Raw genomic sequence first — 19,745 nt, 5'->3', positions numbered from 1 at the left:
TTTGTTAGGAGACCGTTCTCATATTCCAAGAATTCATAATAATGTTTTTACGGTTGTTATGGTTGGACTGGTAACTGCATTGAGGGTTATCCTCAGGCACTGGAAGACTACAGCACTTCCTGAGCTGAAAGACTCAGAGCAATGGCAGAGACTGCTTCCTATGAGTCCATGCTGAATAAACTTAAAAATGATACAAAAGACAAAGATAAAATTTGGGACTACTTTTGGAGCTATCTGAAGCACACAGGAAATCACGACCATAATACCATAATCTGAAGGATTATTAACTGTGACTACCAGCCAATATGTTACTTTACTGTCATTTTTAGTTGCCCGTTTCTGTGTTTATTCTTTCAGAACCTACTGTAAGTTAGCTTCTCTTTCCTCTCTTAGACTTTTAAGGAGGGATGCACACCAGCAGTTTTCTTGGTTTCTCCCCCCCCCCGCTCTTATACAGGTTTAAGTACCGTATATGTTTTCAAAAAACTTGCAAAATATGAGGATGTGAGAGCCATGTTACATTCCCTCAGATTCACAGGTTATTCTGATAAGCTAAGGTGATGCACACTGTGACCTCTGGGTTCAGAATGTGTTTCACTTTTGTTGTCAGTAAAACCTGCCATGCAAGCTTATGTAAAACAGTAACACTAGAGAACACAGAAAACAGTACAAAGACCACATATTAAATGTTAATACTGAAAGGTCTTATTGTTTTCTTGATGGACAATAACTCAGGTATAATATTGTTTTTCTTTTTAAAGACTGGAAACGTTGACCCAGATAGATAAAGACACAGGCATATCCAAGATGTGTTTGAATCACACAGTGACTGCTGACTCCTGTTCCTCAGACTTACTGGTGCTCTTGGTGACAATGGTATCCTAGATGCTTATTAAACTCTAAGAGCTGGCTCAACAGGTTTGATCCCAGTGACGTTGCTGCTGATGGTGGAACTGTATCGCCATGTGAGGCTTTCAATGGGAACAGGAATTATAAACTTCTCGTGGACATTTTTGTAATTGATGTGACACATCAACGCCCTCACTCAAGGACAACGAGGCAAACGTAGAAAGAGTGGACACACAAATTCCTTTTCTAATAGAGCTAGATGGTTGTGTTTAAATCAGTTTTGACTTATTTATAGCACTGATGACTCTGCCATCATTGATCGAGGTTTCCTTCAGAGTATTGCCAGCTGCTGTTGAGTGACATAAGCCAGGAAATGGACTGAGGTCTGCACTTGTAGCAGACAAACATTTTTATCTTAACATTAAAGCTGAGCGCAGCTATTTAGCTGACAGAGTCCGATTAGAGGACGCAGACAGATAAAGGGGAGAAAAAACTGCAAGAATGAAGGAAATGACTGGCAACAGAGCAATCCGTATGAAGGCTGTGATCCTAAAGTTGCACACACTTGAAAATTTGAAAACGAGAAAAGCCATCAGTGTGTTAAAAACTAAAGCGTTTATTTCACCATTTACTGCCACCAACATAAACATTGAATTTAAACTAATCAAAAGCAAGTTTACTTCCTGTCAACATCTGTGACACCTAACGTTGAAGAAGGACAGGTAATGCTCAGATTCACTAATCTGAGTTATCACCATGCACCTCATTAAAAAAAATGCAAATGCAAAAACTTCAGAGTGTAGTTTTATTCAACAGTTGTGAAAGAATAACAACATGATAAAACAGTTAATTTACACCTTATAAAGTTACTTTCACGCTGGTACCAGATACTGCTGGTAAATACAAGGTGATGGCCTTTTTAATGGTAAGTAAACATGTAACAAACTGTAAAAAAAAGAAACAACAAAAAACCCAACAACCCAAAACAGATGACACACCTTATCCAAATAACAATAATAATGATAATAATAATAATAATAATAATAATAATAATAATACTACAGTGCATCTGGAAGGTGATTCCTATACAAGTAAACCATTAACACCGGTCAGTTTGACGTAGGCATTGTGAAATAAAGTGTTTCTAACATAGATCGTATATGTTTAGACAGCTTTGAATTTTAGGCACAGCAGCTTACTGACTTCAGAAATCTTCCATCAGGTGATAAATTACTACAAGAGCTGGTTATTGTGATTTTCTGAGTTAAATTTCTGTCAGTCTGTGATACTCTGAATGTTCAACAGATTGTAAACATGTAAATCCTGGTAGAAAAATACTTCATAACTATGTTTTTTGTCGTTATTATTATTATTAGGATCCTATTAAAGCTGGTTGTAAGAAGTTTTCAGTGGTTCTCTTGAACGCGACTACCTACAGAAAACGCTGTGCGGGGTTAAAGTGCAGAACGACAAAGCTTCCTCCACTTTGTGCTTGTAATTCCTCCTCATTTGTTTCTTTTTCACTTTTCTGTCAGATCTTTCTCTCTCTTTTTTTCTTTATTTAGAAGTCCCAAGAATATTGGATCAGTCATCCCGATAAGTTGGCACTCTTAACACATGTTTAATTAAGTCTCTTCCACAAGATCGTGCGGTGGGTTTTCTTGCTCAAAAACCTCCCTTATTCGTGCTACGCAGACTTCTGCAGCCACATCCGTCTCCTTGGAGAGCTGGTACAGGCTGAGGAAGCCATGTGGGAGGTCCTTCGCCACTGTCAGACTCACAGGTTGGCCCATGTCTCGAAGCTTCTTGGCAAACATCACAGAGTCGTCCAGCAGGGCATCGAGAGCAGAGGCCTGCGTGGGAGGAAGAGTCAATTCAAATTCTGCTGTGAGTAATAGACTGCAGTTCAACTCACACTGGACTTTATGAGGAGAAATCAAGTAAGCTAAATGTTAAAAGTGCCTTTTGTATCTAGTACATTTTCTAGAGCATCTGTCCCGTTGAGCCACTGTGTGACTCAGCTACCAATGATCTGTGAGTGCTACATATTGTCTCAAATGACAGTCTCGAAGCACATGTGATTGGACCTCTGCCTGTGGTCAAATTTTCTCCTCGTTCCTCTCACAAAACTTTTCTTTTACCCTTTCTAAATGTATCTAAATGTGTTCCATGTGCCTCCCTGTTCTGCAGCCTTTTGAGCCAGCCACAGCAATAAAGTTGCTTTAGAAACACTCTCTTGTTATGTCTTTCTGCTGGAGTCATAATCAATGTTTTTCTATTCCACCTATTTTTTTCTGTTCAGGCGAGAGATCTGGGGCTCATCCCAACTGTCATAGGACAGAGACAGGGTACACAATAGACAGTCTGTCAAAAGACTAACACAATAGCCCTTTTCCAGTGGTACCTACTCAGTTCGGCTCAACTCAGTTTTTAGGGTTTTCCAATAAGTGATAGTACTTGGTAACAGGTACTTTTTAAGTACCTGCTCAACCGGGATTTCAAATGAGCGAAGTTGATCTGAAAAGGTGACGTCAATGGACTGCATGCCACTGATTGTCCAATCAATGGCATCACTCAATGAGTCATGAGAGCAACTCCTTCACAAAAAAACAAAACCAGCATTTCGAAGACCAGAATAAAAACGAACAATGTGGCTCATACGTCAGACAAAAAGCAATACACAGAGCAGTAGGTACAGTGGCTTGCAAAAGTATTCGGCCCCCTTGAACTTTCCCACATTTTGTCACATTACAGCCACAAACATGAATCAATTTTATTGGAATTTCACGTGAAAGACCAACACAAAGTGGTGCACATGTGAGAAGTGGAACGAAAATCATACATGATTCCAAACATTTTTGTTTTTACAAATAAATAACTGCAAAGTGGGGTGTGCGTAATTATTCAGCCCCCTTTGGTATGAGTGCAGTCAGTTGCCCACAGACATGCCTGATGAGTGCTAATGACTAAATGTGCACCTGTGTGTGATCTAATGTCAGTACAAATACAGCTGCTCTGTGACGGCCTCAGAGGTTGTCTAAGAGAATATTGGGAGCGACAACACCATGAAGTCTAAAGAACACAGCAGACAGGTCAGGAATAAAGTTATTGAGAAATTTAAAGCAGGCTTAGGCTACAAAAAGATTTCCCAAGCCTTGAACATCCCACGGAGCACTGTTCAAGCAATCATTCAGAAATGGAAGGAGTATGGCACAACTGTAAACCTACCAAGACAAGGCCGTCCACCTAAACTCACAGGCCGAACAAGGAGAGCGCTGATCAGAAATGCAGCAAAGAGGCCCATGGTGACTCTGGACGAGCTGCAGAGATCTACAGCTCAGGTGGGGGAATCTGTCCATAGGACAACTATTAGTCATGCACTGCACAAAGTTGGCCTTTATGGAAGAGTGGCAAGAAGAAAGCCACTGTTAACAGAAAACCATAAGAAGTCCTGTTTTCAGTTTGCCACAAGCCATGTGGTCCATCTAATCTGACTGAGCTGGAGCTGTTTTGCAAAGAAGAATGGGCAAGGATTTCAGTCTCTAAATGTGCAAAGCTGGTAGAGACAAACCCTAAAAGACTGCCAGCTGTAATTGCAGCAAAAGGTGGTTCTACAAAGTATTGACTCAGGGGGGCTGATTAATTACGCACGCCCCACTTTGCAGTTATTTATTTGTAAAAAATGTTTGGAATCATGTCTGATTTTCGTTCCACTTCTCACGTGTGCACCACTTTGTTGGTCTTTCACGTGGAATTCCAATGAAATTGCTGTAATGTGACAAAGTTCAAGGGGGCCGAATACTTCTGCAAGCCACTGTATACCATATCGTCTCGATGTCCTCCATTGTCACTTGTTGTTTGTGTCAGACACAGATGACATCACAGGACTTTTCTCAAGTTGAGTCAAGGCGAGCAGAGAAGGCACTAGTGGAAAAGAGGCAACAGACCCGCTCATCGATCTAACCCCATGCATGGAGAACCAGTCAAGAAGGCCACCGCTAGTAAGCAGTGACTGAACTTCAAAATAAAAGTGTGGGGATTGTTGTTATCCACTGGTTAGAGTGATAATTAAGTAAAGAAAAACATTAGTTTCAAATATACTTTGGGCAGCCTTTAGTATACATGGGCGAATATATGTATACACCCATGTATACTGGATGTCTATGAGTGTGAAGCCCATGGGCAAAACTAATCAACTAAAGAAAAAGACAGAGGTGTCTATTGTGTGACAACAAATCGAGTTTTATGGCTAGAAATTCCAAAAGTTGCCCAAATCCTAATCTAAACATGAACTCTTTCCATCTCCTTTCTTACCACTATGTGCACAGGTGGCAGGCCTTTCAGCATGCTGTTGGGAGCCAGCAGGGGTGACACAAATGGATTCTTTATAACTGGACAGGATGTTGGGTTAACCATAGCAAGAGACTCAGAGCGCAGAGGCTCAAAGCCTTGTGGGTAACAAAGCTGAGCTCCAGAGTTGGGTACGGAAGCTTGGTTGGACATGTGGGTTTCAGTCTGTCTCTGTGAAGACGAGCGGGAGAGCGAGCGACCTGAAGTCCGCCTTGGGTCCAGAAAGGACTGGATCCAGTTAGAGGCACCCTGAGTGAGATCACTGAGCAGCATGGCCGTGTCTCTACTCAGAGTGCTCAGAGTGCTGCTCCCCATTGCAGGCTGCACCGTCTGGTAGTCTATACCTGAGAGGATACCAACGTTTAGTCAGCAGAGGAAACAGCAACCGTAAAGAAAAACAAACAACAAAAACAAAAAACCCACACACGAGTCTGGCACACACTTGTGAATTATTAGAGAATATCCACTGAACTACAAATCAGCAGATATGCCCAATACCTAAGAGTTTTACAAGTACTTTTTAAGGTACTTTAAAAAGAGGGTGTTCTATTGCTTATACATGAGAAGAATTTGTCACATATGAACAGAGGCTTTCTGTATCCAGCTCAATCCCACAGTCCAAAAACATGCTATTAGTGATTTTAAAGTGGCCATGGATGAGAGGTAGATAGAGGGTTTGACTGTGTAACTATACAGAGCACTGTATGGTTATAAGAGGGTTGTATTTCAAAGTCTTTTCAGCGGTTAGTAAGTTGTACTTGAGAAAAACAACTGAAAAAACAGCTTCAGAAGCACTTGGTATTAAATCCACCGAACATCTATTGAATAACTCTTGGATTATCTTTGACAGAGACCTTCTGCTTCAGTCTCAAATATAACTGATGATCGTGAACAGTTGTATCACAACTACTACCCAACTACAACTTTGAGACTTTATTCCAGTAAGTCTTCTCATTTTCACCTTGATTTAAATCTAGATGTACTATTGTCTGTATACCAATAGAGTCTTGGGGGATTACAACACTCAGTCTCTTTTTGACCCTGAAACACTTCTTGGGTGCAGCTGGGTGCAAGAAGACAAACGCAACAAGTGCCATCGTTAAAACAACAACAACTCAGGAACCTAAAAGAAACCAGATGAAGAACAGCAAAACAAATGTAAGATATGTGAAATATGAGCATTAATGGATTGGTGAGGCTGTGCTGGCTTTATCTTTTGGCTTATTACGCCAGTAATGAAGTCAGAGAATGAGAGGCAGTGGTGGAGTGAGCCAAAAAATAAATAAAGAGAGGGAGCAGTGTCAGTAAAAACAAAGCGGTGAATCATAAAAATAATGCGTTATTTTCAGACTGTTTTACAGCAGTTACATTCCAGAGCGCTAATAAACACACCCAGATCTCTGCTGCTCATAACTGACGAGCAGGCTTCATCACGTCTGCTGCGGCTCCTTTGTGTGTATCAACCGTCACATTAACATTCAGCTCTAAAATGCATTGAGACAGCCAGGATGTAATCTGCTCTGTACATTTTTAATAATAGATTCTGTGATTCGTCTCTACGCCGGCTGACTAATTTGCCTATACAAGCCTTCAAATTTTAGCCAAAATGATCTTTTTAAAAGTTAATTATCTGGAAATGATCAGAAAGCAGATCAAACTTCCAGAGTACCAGTGCTGGTTTTTGTTACTCTGCATCACAGACATTAAATTGGTGCAGGGCTGCTAGTATATCCCATGATATTGATGCTTATAGAAAAAAAATGTGCTTTTGGCTTTAGATTGTGACACTTGGATTAAGTGTAAAATTGTTTGGTTCCAGTTTTTAACAGAGCTTAAGGTTGTTTATTAAGAAGGTATATCCTGAATCTATGACGGCTACAACTTACATGAGGATGTAACTTGTAAATATATTTACAGATATTAAGGAAAATGTTTGCATGGCTTCATTAAATATACCAAATTATACCCAGTCTGCCCAGTCTGCCAGCAGACTCAGCTCAACTCAGTTCTCTTTATATAGTGCCATATTACAGCAACAGTTACCTCAAGGCGCTTTACATTGTTTTTGTAGGCTAAACCCCAACAATAATACAGAGAAAACAGCGAAAACCCAACAATCAGATGTCCCCTATGAGCAAGCGCTTTGGCGACACTGGAAAGGAAAAACTCCCTTTTAACAGGAAGAAACCTCTGGCAGAATGAGGCTCAGGGAGGGGCGGCCATTGTTGAAATTATGTCATTATTTCCCGGTTTAAAAATGGTTGTGGTATGACAGCAAAAGCAGAACCACATATAGTACAGGTCCACTCAGACAAAGCATGAAACACTTATATTATTAGAATGATGGTGATAAATACATGTCTTTGTTTTTGGTAATTAACAACAAGTGAACAACAGGTCACATGACTGAAACCTTCCAGTTTTTGCTTTGGCAGTTATGCGTGGCTGACAACAGGAAGACATCTAGGCGGTGCAATGAAGATTAAATCGAAGGTAGGCACGGATTTTGTTTTTAGTACATGCTTAATTAGAAGTTTGACAGGGCAGACAAATCGTAAGTTTTTCCTCCCGCATTTGACGGTTTATACATAAATCCTCTTAATATTCCGTGTTCTTGTCAGGTGGCACCTGGATGTACTTGTGTTAAATGATCTGTAAAACAACACACCTGATCTCCATGCAGGCACACACGCCCTGCACACACACATACCTGCATAAGCATTAATGCACTTGGTGAGTACACCTAGAGGCAACAGCGGGTCAATGAGAGTGAGCAGGCGGGAGGGTGAAGCATCGGTGGTGAGCAAAGTGGCGGGGTAGGCGGCCATAATGCCATCAGGGATTCGGATGCCGGTGGATATGGCCTTCATGGACACGGTGATGCAGAGATTCCCTCCAGCACTGTCGCCTGCCAGACAAACTCGCTCTGCAGTGGAGCCTGACAATAAAAACAAAAATAATTCCCACAATAATTCTTTGGGGCCATGGCTGCAGATTCAGATGTGCTGTTGTGATATTTTTAAACTGTAAAAATACTTCCTGCCATGATTTTGTCAATCTAGTGCTCAATCTACTACTTGCAGTAAATGCAGTCATTTATGTGTGGTGTACTGTTGTGTACTTTTTTTAACTTAAGATATCTCAGACTATTTATCATCTGTTTTTAAATTAATCTCTCATGAGAAAAAATTAAACAAGAGAAAATTCCTAAAGTATAAAAAGTAGAGAGTGGGGTAAAGGATGATTTTATGGCTTTCTTGGCTTTGGGGTTCATGAACAGTTTCAAAAATTCTCAGAAAAACTTATAAGAAAGACGAAATTTGAAAAAAATAGGTCATTATGGACTGGTTTTACTGGTTTGCCCCACTTTAAATCAAATTAGGCAACATGTGGTCCATGAATTACAATGAGTTTAGCTTTACAGTAAGATAACACACACTGACCCAGCAGGTGACAGTTATTCAGTGCCCAGCAGTAGGCGTAAAAACATTCCTCTAGAGCTCTGGGAAAGGGTGCTTCAGGTGACAGAGAGTAGTCGACGGAGAGGACCGGGACATTCAGCTCCTTCGACCAGCTGCGAAGATAGTTCTGCAACACGAGTGGGTTAAAAGGCATGCGATTAATTTATTTTCACAGGAATGCAAGATCTAATGCTACCTGTTACTATTATTATCATTGGAATTTGAGTAGAATTAATCAGAACAGCTATGACAGATAAAAAAGAAAAAAGTCTGTCTTCTGTTTTGTACCTCGTGAGACTTCGAAGTCTGGGCCACAAAGCCCCCTCCATGGAAGTGGATGAGCAGCCAGGGGGAGCGAGGCTGTTTCTGTACCCAGGGCAGATGGGTGGAGATGGGGGGAGGCTTAGCACGGGACAAAACTAGAAGCTCTTCACTGTCCTGTAAAGTGAAAGGATGAGATCATAAAATAAAGTAAACAAAGCAATCAAGTCTTTTAACAGAAGTCATCTTTCAGCATGTGTACAACCACATTTTTGCAGCTCTCTAATGAAAACCTTGAATATTTCCCCTGTGCTCATTTTTCATTGCCCATCCATAAGCAAATTTTACTGGTTACTAAAATAGCTCTACTAGTTTTATCCAATCTCAAAAACACATAATACAAAAAATACAGAATTTATTTACTGCACTTATTCTGTAAAAAGTCTGATCCTCACCATATTGGTCAGTCGTGTCAACAACTGTATTTACATATTATAGTCTTTTAAATGCCTTCTCTACATAAAATGTCTTTTTTCTTCTTCTTCTACTCTACGAGTTGTTGACCTTCACCTGTCCTTCTCGGAGTTCATAGGAGATCAGACGCATGTGGACTGGCCCGGGGCCCCAGTGAGCTATTGGAGGTGACACGGTGACAGAGAGCCTGGGGTCGGAGGCCAGAGGAAGGCGTAGAGTGACTGGAGGCACGGTCATGGTGAAGTTTACTTGCACTTGTTTGGAGGCTATTCTGTTGAAGCCCTGAAAAGAGTAAGAAATGGAAGAAAGTTCAAATGCTGAAGATAACTTTAGGTAAAAGACAAGCAAAAGAAGGAGTCTGTGATTCTGCCTACTGTTAATAGGCCGGACTCTGTGAGGTTCCAGAAGGACTTCCAGAACTGCATGTCCAGATTCTGGGTAATGCGCTCAAACTCAGCGCCCCGGAGCTCTGGATCAATAACATACTTCCCTGATGTGAGGAGAGACAAGGCTGCTGTTCCTAAAGGAGGACAGATACTTATTTTAAAGATGGTTAAAGGTAAAAATGCCCATTCAGAAGAAGGAAATGTAACTTTTGACAACATCCTAAATAAAATAAAAAAAACCTCACCTAAGCCTGACTGTTGTTTACCATAGGTTTCTCCATATGAAACCATACTTATGACAACAGTCTGCAGGAATGGGCGAATGGAAGGGGAGTACTGTGAAACAAAATAAGAGGGGCATTTAATAAATACATTCAAAAGACAGGGCTCTTACTTATTTTTAAGTATTAATTACAACCACAAAACATAAGAGACTTGTGTGAAAGACCTAGGGATCGGTTCACCCTGCCTGGGACAGGGTTACCAGGGGCTCGCCCTGGAACCAGGCCCAGGAGCATCTGGTGGCTGGGCCTTAGTTCATGGGGCCCAGTGTAAACTTGCCTAATCTGCATATAGTAAGCGTAATGAGCCTATATTACAGTACTTAATGATAGTCTGTGAAGCCTTTGCTTTTATTTCTAAATAATAAAAATAAATGTAATTTAAGCTGCCAGAAATTAAATCGCAGTTAAAATCCTTGTCATGTTTTTATTAGGGGAAAAGTCTAAAACCTACTGCAGGGCTGCAGGTGGCAGAATTGACAAATCAAACCAACAAAAAAATATATATATATAATAAAACAATAAAGTTGATTACAAATATGTCTCCACTGTTAGCTGACCTGAAAGCCCAGACAGCGGCCGTAGAAACACGCTTTGTGCATGGAGGAGTACTCCTGCACAAAGCTGCGGCTCAGGTCCTTGTCCTGCAGGGAGTACAGCTGGCCGCAGTCGTTGTCGTTGATCAGCTGCTGGGCGAGATGGAGAAGAGCTCGGAGCTGGCAAAGGGCGCTGCAGTACGCCTCCATCTCAGACGTGTTGTGGTCAACCCTGAAGAAGGGGTTGCTGTAACTGGAGGCAATGTAACGGGCTTTGTGGATGATGTGCAAAAGGCAAGCCTCCAAGACCTGAAAGAAGAAACAGGATGAGAGGTTGGAAGGCATACATGAAATGCACATGTTTATTATGGCTTTTCATGAAATATAGTTAATTTTAAAAAAGGCTCTCATGCAGCCCAATCACACACTGAGATGATGGGCTTTTTATATCTGTAGTGATTATTATAACATTTATGATGTGCTCCAAAACCTATGAAAATTTAAGATTGTTTTAATCTTGGTTCAATCTTGGTACCTACTATATAAACTTAAGGAAGAACTACATTTCACAGTAGTGTAACCACCAAACCTTAAACCACACAGGAAGTCAACCATTTTTAAACCATTAAAGAATTTTGTGGTTGTTTTCCAATTTGCAGAGTTTGTACTTTAACCCTTTAAAGCCGGTCGGAGCGGGCACGCTCCGTTTTGCGTAACTATTTTTAAAACCCTGTAGAACCGGAACCGCGTAAGCTAGCGCAATAATTTTTTTGCATATAAAACCGGAGGAGTTGTACTTACATCTTATGCCATCAGCTTGTCCTAGGTCACGTTTTCCTTCCACATAAAGCTTTGCAAAAATTGCATAAAAAGCGCTTGCAGGAACAAAAACATAATATTCCAGAAACAGGCTTTGCCGATCCGATCAGCTGTTAATAACACTTCCTACACTGACGTCAGCGCGAACTATCGCATGTCCGCCATTACCTGCCCGTAACCGGAAGTGACGTCATTTTCACAGAAAATGTAGTTTTTTATTTATAGGCCTTATAAGCCTATTCTGGTGTTTTTAAAAGTCATGTTAGACTTCATGCTTTTCTGAATAGTTTCTGGGATGCCTAGAACTCAAATTGAACTGCTTTAAATCGTTTATTTTGATGCACCTGCTGTTTTCTTTGCAAATTTGCATTATAGGATTTATTTTAGTTTCTTCTGCAGTAAATAAAAATTGGTGTATCTCAAAAATAAAATTATGAAGACACTCAAAATAAATTTCCTGTTGTTGTAAACTATTTTTTTGCAACTTTTTTGTATTTAAAGTTTTGAGGGATAAGCCTCTTAAATTTCTCGAAGTAGAAATATATGTAAAAAAAACAAAAACGATTTTCAATTTTTTTGTAGTTTATTGCACTTTTTTGCAATTTATGTAGTTACTATGGACTTAATGCATACATATTATTAAAATTTGGGCTATAACAGTTGTATTGATGTATAGCAACTTGAAATATTCCCTAAAATGGCTCCACAGCATGTAAAAATATAAAGTAAGCTCTGGCGGACTTGGTTCTATGGTAGGTCTTAAAGGGTTAACTCACTGCAGACAATTAATCAGACTGATATCATATTTTGTCAGTCTTCTACAGACTTTTGCATTACTTAGTTTGTTTGTTAATTGTTAATTTGTTTTATTCCTATGCACAATGTCTACTATTTCTCATGCTTTAGGAGTGTCTGTATAACTCAAGATATCAACAGATTTTTTTTAAATTTAAGGTTTACACATAAAAAAGATCTCCTGAACTGAATTGATATTTTTATATTGTTGCTGAATTTCTATAAACTTGAAAAAAAAAAAACTCAAATGAAAAACCTAAATGGAAAAATATGTTAACTGAGCAAAAACAATAAGGTCCAACCCTCCCATTATCCTGAACTCGATAAGCAGAAGAAAATGGATAAATAGATCAATAAAAATGAGTGAATCTGTACTTGAATCATGTGAACCCCACACTTCTAATATTTGCAGAAATACAAATATTAAAATGTTGTTGTTGTTAAAATGCAATAACCTACAATCTAATAAACAGATTTTTTTCTAATGATTTAAACCAAAGATGTGAAAAACCAAACACACTGTTAGTCACATAACACACACGGTCCAGCCACCGTCATACCTTGACCAGCGTGCGGTAGCCATTCCCGGGTGTTTGTGCATCAAAGTCATAATGGTGATAGACGGCGGTGAAGCTGGTTACTACAGGCTCCAGGGCTCGACCATGTTCCTGAATCTGTTTCACACAAGTGACCAGACGCTCAACAGCAGTGCCGTGTGGCAAACGAGAAGGCCCGCAAAAAACAGAGATGTTGTCTTGGCACACTTTCTCCAAGGTTGCAAACACAACCTCGTAATCCATTTCTGGGGCTGTGAAGGAAAGAGAGAGAAAGAAGAAGAGACCGCCGAGTGAAACTTGTCATTCATTTGAAGCTCTCTGTGTCGATACAGCAAACCTCTGATGTGCGCTTTATACATCTAAATAAAAGACTTAGGGGAAGCCCAAAGATCGCAGTGATCTCATTGCCAGTGATTACTCTGTTCAAGGGTTGAAGTTCAACTGACCTCATGAGAGCAGCTGACTGTTATGCAATAAAGAGCAATAAAGATAAGGAGAAAACGTGGCAGTCACAAAATAATAAACAAATCTGTGGAAGACTTCTGTAATGGCAAAGATGGTGCATCTCCAAATGAAAATGAAATGAATTCACGCCCTTTATTATAATATAACTGGGAAGGTATCCAGTAGTGTACTGGCCATTGGGTCTGTGCTGCATCATATTGTCAGCAATTAATCTTGAAAAAAATGTTTAAGTAATATAACAATGTCACGTTGCAACATCTTTGCTGTAACAACACTATTTACCTTCCCTGACAACGACACATTGCATGATGTCTTACATTTGATGATTTAGCTGTGGGTCGGGGAACTCCAGGGCTCAAGGTCCGGTGTCCTCCAGGTTTTAAATGTGTCCTTGATCCAATACAGCCGATTTAAATGGCTAAATTACGTTCACAACACGTTATGAAGTCCTCCAGAGATCTGGTAATGAACTAATCATTTGATTCAGGTGTGTTGACGCAGGGTGAAATCTAAAACCTGCAGGACACCAGACCTTGAGGCTTGGAGTTCAACAACCTCCAACACAGAACTTTGCAAAACATGAAACAAAAAACAAACTTCCAACTAAAAAAGGAAACAAACTACATACACAGGGTTACCCAAAGTGTCGTGGGATTGTCCACCATGGATGCACCAATTCGATTCGGATCTGATACCCATTCAATCCCGACTAACAAAAGCTGGATCGGCTGTCAGTGGTAAAGAGCTGATCTATGGGCCCATCTGTTCACCCGTTATGTTTGCTGTAGCACTTGTTGGAATGCTTTTAATTTTTTATTAGGATTATTTCAATTTAACAGTCATGTGTCATAAAGCAGGAATAGAAACTGCTATCCTGCACTCCAGAATCAGCAGACTCTGATCAATTAAAGGAAAGTCAAACTAGATGTTTCTTTACACATAAAGAATTCTTCCCAGTCTCTTCCCACAGTGAGGAATAGTTTTTTAATTCAACACTGGTGTCTAATTGGCACCCTATATTGAATTAAAACTGGAAAAAGTTGAATTAATGCGTTCCTAAATATCACACACACACACACACACAACACAGGAGAGGACATTCACCCACTAAAGATCATATTGCATATGATGATTAATAAAAAGAGCAGTCACAGTTTAACATGCATCGTCGTGCTACATTAAAAGCCATTGTGGAAATGATCATGGAGACAATGGACCAGTGTGTGTGGTGTGGCTTTACTAAAAAAAGAAAAGTAAAATCTTTCATGTCAGCAGCAGCTGTCAGAGCGCAGAGCCTGCAGCGAAGAGTGAAATCGGGACACCGTGCCAAATGTGGAGATGCTCATAAACACTGAAAGCTTTGTCGCAGTTTTGACACATGGTCGATTGTGTTTTTCCATTTCTGGGCAGCACTCCGTGCCTTAGAGAGATGACCTTTAGGCTTCTCACAATATTTTAATGCTATAAGGGCTGCAGTGTGATGCACATCTGCCTGCAAAGCCCACTAAACAGCAGTTAGAAACAAGCTCGCACAGAGGAAAGGGCTGCAGCTATAGATTATAGTAATCAGCTATTCTATCGCTAATTGAGCAATAATAAATATTCAACAGAGTAAAATGAACTGCTGATTTTTGACATTGCAATATTTTTATTAGTTTCACTGCAATCCACATTTGTCAAAAAAAAACCTTACTGCTGTATTTGCGTGCCATATCAAAAACATATTTCTTAAGAAAATATTTTCTTAAATGCAAAATTAAATAATCTGAAGTATGGTGATATTAGATAAAAATAGGTATACATACTTACATTAACAGATGGAAAAATAAGAGTTCTGACATTATTATATCTTCAGGATGAAGTAGATTTGGTGTGTGTTGTCTGTGTGTTTACATGTGGTAGTGAATAAGTGAGTTTGCAAGCCTATAAATGAGCATGTGCAATGAAGAAAAGCGAGTACATCAGCATTCTCAGAACTGAGGCTTAACCTGCGGTTTGATGTAAAATTTCATGGTGCAGAAAAAGTTCTGATGGTGTAGATGCTGATAATGTTAATAATTGATGTTAATAATAATTCAGTGCCCAGCCTTACAGTGCCAGGTCAGTGGCCCATGCAAAACTTTACTGGTTTGCCTTTATTTTTAGATGTTTAAGTAGTTAGTTAACTACTGTGTGTGACTAGCCAAATAGTTGACTAACCGTTGCTACTGTCACTAGTCGGTACCAGATGTAATAGTCATTTAATCTAATTGTTTTATACATTAATTGATACACGATGCCAGTAAATAGTTGTGTCCTAATGTCATGCAACCATCTACTACCAGATGCATATGATGAGAAACGACATTAAATCTGTTAACCTCGGCCTGATTTGTTGTTAACGCTATTATTGCTAGTTCTTTTAAAGGTGAAAAAATTAGATCGCAGATAAACGTATCATGTATGCAGAGGAGTCTAGTCATACATCGAAAGGAGTCAGCTGAGGCCTTCTGGGTAAGCTGGTCCGACCGATGTATGCAGCGGCTGGCCTGGGAACACCTCGACGTTTCCCTTGATAAGGTGGAGGAGGTGGGTGGGGAGAGAGAATTCTCGGCTTCCCTGCTTAGGTTGCTGTCCCCATGACCCAACTTCAGATAAGCAGAAGAAAAAGGATGGATGACTTATCTTTTTGTTATTTTAGATTTGAACTTTCATTGAAGCGGTTGCCATGAATTTTCAAACAGCGTGCAAAAAACACGGCACAAAATCACCCTTTTTAGTCAGGGTTTATTCATTTTTCAGGTGGTAATTTGTCATGTTTTTAACAACCCATTAACATGTTTGCAGTAACATGTTTTTATATCATATTTAACATTAATTTAGTGTTTTTCTTCTTCACTGTCTGGACTACAATGTGCAATGTTTATAAAGCACCATGCAAGGTGCTGCACAGTTAAGCAACATGACTCGTTATTGAAGAATGGGATTAAAGGTTTAAATTGTCTTTGTTTAAAAGGCTTTGGACATAAAACAGTTCCCAAATTTGGCTTTATATCTGAGTGTAAATTTTAGTTTTAGCCTAGTTGGTTAGTCTAATTTACTTTCCTTGTTTAGTCGACAAGGAACTTAGTAGCCAGGAACATCCGTAGTTGTAAAACAATTTAATTCCGATTTTATAATAAATATGCAAAATAATGTTATCAAAGAGTTGAAATAATGTCACCCTCTTAGATTCCCCCCTGCTTGTTGTACCTACTGTTGTGACAGAAAACAGCACTGCTTTCATCAGCTTTCAGCAAATTGCCCAATTCAAACATGGTATCAGATTGGGTTAGGAGTTTATCTGAACTTCTCCAGCTTTAGCTTCACACTCAACTATGACACCATCACTGTCACTACTGCTGTTGTGTTATCAGTCTTTTTGTTGAAAAACTGGGGCCTGGACGGATTTAATGTTGTAATACTCTGCATTCACAGTGGGGGCTCTTATATACACTTCTACTACAGGTTTATTTTTAGTGGAAGAAACACTTGCCTTTGAATGGTGACAACTAAGTGTTACAGAGTTGTGGATTAAAGAAATCACCAAAGCAAATAGATTGTGTTGAGGTTTTTTTTGTGTGTAATCAAGTTACTTGCTGATTCGCTGCAGGCCTACAGATAACAAAAACTCTGTTCACTTCCCTTTTCTGAGACTGTTCCCAATGTAAAGGTCAAAGTGAAATTTCAAAGAATCATTCAGCTCCACTGTTTCTTAGAAACACCAGTGGTAACTAGGACCCCAACCACAAATAAACCTCAGTTCTTGGGAACATCATCAGGAAAGTTTATTCCTTATGGCTATACTTCGAAGATCTGTGTAAGTTCTTCGAAAACCCTACAAAAAGAGATCACTTGCACTTCTTTGCATTTTCTTTTTTTCTCCTGTTGAGCTTTTCAGAAGTCTGATCAGACGATTAATCTTATTTTGTGCTTTTAGACACTATTTAGCTGCAGCTCTTGATATTATTTGGCAACCACTGCCTTTCATATGCTGCAGATCCCTTTTCCCCTTCCTTCACAAACTTGAATGAAGCTGCTTTCATGTTAGCCTACTTATCCTCAGCACAGGGCCATCTATCTATGTTTGTCTGTGGAAAAACAACAAAAACTACCTCACAAAAGGGTGGTGCTTGTGGCTCACCATCCATGGCTCCTCACATATGAAACTGCAACTACTTTATCTTTTACATATACATATATTTTAATACTTGCTACTAGTTTATGTTGTCTAAAGGTAGGATTATTACTGCTCATTACTAAATGAGTCCGTTTTGTTTACATTTTAACAACTGGAGTTTAAAATGTAAACGAATATCAATGGACAACGCAATCAACACTTAGACCGAAACAACACCCTAAATTATAATTTCACTCTGCCGCTGGCCAGATGTGAAACGTGACTCACTGTTCCACCTGCAATGGTCCGGTTTTGTGATAATATTACAGTGATTCCGTGTTTCAGTTTCGAAGTTACATAACCAAAACTAAACTAAATGATCATTCGTGGCAGCTTGGTGACATCTGTTTAACGATGAGTCCACGCCTCTTTCGACGTGAGCAAACTTGCTTCCCTGCTAAATCTCTTTATTTATCAAAATAAAAAGCCTGGCTTGTCACATGGCAACCCCTTTCAAACTAAACAGCTAACAGTAGCAAACACTTGTCAGCAACAGCGGTAGCAGGCTGCTCTGTCCGCTATCACTATCACTTGTCTTCCCGGACATTGGTTTCACATTTACAGTCTGTATCATTCCGCGTTTTAAACAGCAAACCGGATATCTTAAACGCTGAAAACGCGCCCACTGTCGAAGCTAACAACGAGCAACAGTTTGCTACCGGTGACAACTTCGCCCATAACGCGAAGTTTCGGGACTGTAAGCGCGTCCTCCTCCAATACTGCCAAATGCCACCGTTTACAAACAGATACAACCACCTAAAACGTCGCTAACGTTTGTTTAGCTGGATAACACTGTGCAGATGAGCCTAACACGACAGATGTTATGTTATGTGGGCGGTTATGTAGTAAATGCCTTCACTCACCTTCCCGCATCTTCTTCCTTGATCTTCTGACGATCTCTGTGAGCTCGCCCGCAGAATGCTGGGTAACGTCATGTGAGAAAAGCGCGTTCACGTGTCTACCATGACACCAGTTAGCATTATTATTAATCCACAGGTGGGATAAAAACAAGGATTGTCAATACTGAGCTGCATATTTTGATGCCATGGCAGCCATTATATTATATAATCTGATTTAAATCAAAGTTCTGATGACTAGGACATTTATTCACTATATATTAGTGACAGGACAGTCAGGACAAGCAAGGCAATTGGTGTCTTCCTTGACAAATTACAAAGTAAAGCAATCTCTGTTCTTTCATCTTAGAGGCCTCTACTACTACTATCAAGATAACTTGAGGATTAACCCTGGGTTGTCTTTACTAAAAAAGGTGGCTCACTTCTTATCGGGGTCCCAAAAAGGTTGATTCTGTTCATTTGGACATATCGTTTTTGTAATAGAGTGAATTGTTGCCCTCCAGTATTCAAGAATTTCACAACTAGCGACCAGGATTTTAAAAAAATTTCAGTGTTAAAGAGGCTGTTGAGGGACTGTTCAAACATAAGAAAAAACACTGTGGGTCGTGTTGTCGAATATAATGAATCGAAGGAAGGAATTTTGAGTCATATTTGGAGCAGTTGGAGAAATTGATGTGGGCGAATGATGTTTCCGATGAGAAGAAAGTGTACCCATGAAAGACAGACCAGACAAGAGGGTAATAACAAAATAAAAAGCTGGAAGGGACCTAAAAAGACACAGGAGCAAAGCAACCATGCTATCAATGTGTTGGAAACATTCAGGACATGAGTGCCTTCCCTGTGTTCCACGTTTAGTTTAGTGAAACAAGGGAAGGCACTAGACTAGAAACTATAAATATAACATAAGCAGAAAACAACTAAGAACCATGAATAGTACGGAATCACACAGTATGATTAAAACAAGAAATATACAAACATTGAGTTACGATTTTGTTTAATCATATGTTTGTTAGAAAGTAATCATATTGCATCGAAGGAGGAATTTAATGCGGAATCCAGAAGTTGTTTTTTATGATTGTTTATCTACTAATAGTAATTTTGTTTGCAAACATTCAGAATCTCTGAAAACTGTTAACAGTCAAATTTAAGAAGAACATTTTTGTCATAATAATAATTATAAAACAAAAGAATCAAACAGTGAAACAATCAAAAAAAGATTCAGAGACAGGTTGCTTATGTACTACAGTTAAAACATTCACTCCATGGGAGTCTCTAGTGGCCATCAGATTAGTTGCAGCTATCAGGACATCAACAGTGTACAGAATATTTACTAGAATTTAAAAAACGGACAATATGCAAGATTTTAAGAGTTTAAAACACAGTGGTCTGTAATTGTAATTTTCTGATATTTATTACAGAAAACAATAACATATATTTCGCAGGAAGCAATGTCATA

At 39.5% G+C, this 19,745-nt stretch overlaps 1 protein-coding gene across 2 annotated transcripts; it reads right to left on the bottom strand.

Moving 5' to 3' along the window:
* Positions 1-1,445: 1,445 nt before the first annotated feature.
* On the bottom strand, positions 1,446-18,336 carry lipea (lipase, hormone-sensitive a). Of its 2 annotated transcripts, none has more exons than XM_085396689.1 (11): positions 18,296-18,336; positions 12,773-13,020; positions 10,623-10,907; positions 10,027-10,117; positions 9,770-9,915; positions 9,492-9,677; positions 8,949-9,098; positions 8,643-8,787; positions 7,910-8,137; positions 5,164-5,543; positions 1,446-2,702 (listed from the first exon to the last, which is right to left on the bottom strand). In XM_085396689.1, exons 1-11 carry the CDS (start codon positions 18,303-18,305, stop codon positions 2,475-2,477), a joined length of 2,097 nt encoding a protein of 698 aa, XP_085252815.1. In that variant the 5' UTR covers positions 18,306-18,336; the 3' UTR covers positions 1,446-2,474. The 2 variants fall into 2 exon arrangements, with proteins under 2 accessions (XP_085252815.1, XP_085252816.1); XM_085396690.1 differs by lacking the exon at positions 18,296-18,336 and adding an exon at positions 15,699-15,880.
* Positions 18,337-19,745: the final 1,409 nt, after the last annotated feature.

The sequence above is a fragment of the Rhamphochromis longiceps genome, linkage group LG22 (genome assembly GCF_057381845.1).
Source record: "Rhamphochromis longiceps isolate RC_006_pf linkage group LG22, R_longiceps_female_GT1.1, whole genome shotgun sequence".
Taxonomy (NCBI): Eukaryota; Metazoa; Chordata; class Actinopteri; order Cichliformes; family Cichlidae; genus Rhamphochromis; species Rhamphochromis longiceps.
Note: the sequence above shows the minus strand (reverse complement) of the source record. Positions and strands in the feature narration are given on the sequence as shown.

Bases quoted from the DNA above. Each gene is read 5' to 3' on its own strand.
- lipea (XM_085396689.1), bottom strand. The intron at 10,908-12,772 runs GTATGACGGTGG...TTCTTCTTTCAG, and splicing joins GCTACCGCACGCTGGTCAAG to GTCTTGGAGGCTTGCCTTTT. The intron at 9,099-9,491 runs GTGAAGGTCAAC...TTCACTTTACAG, and splicing joins ATGAACTCCGAGAAGGACAG to GACAGTGAAGAGCTTCTAGT.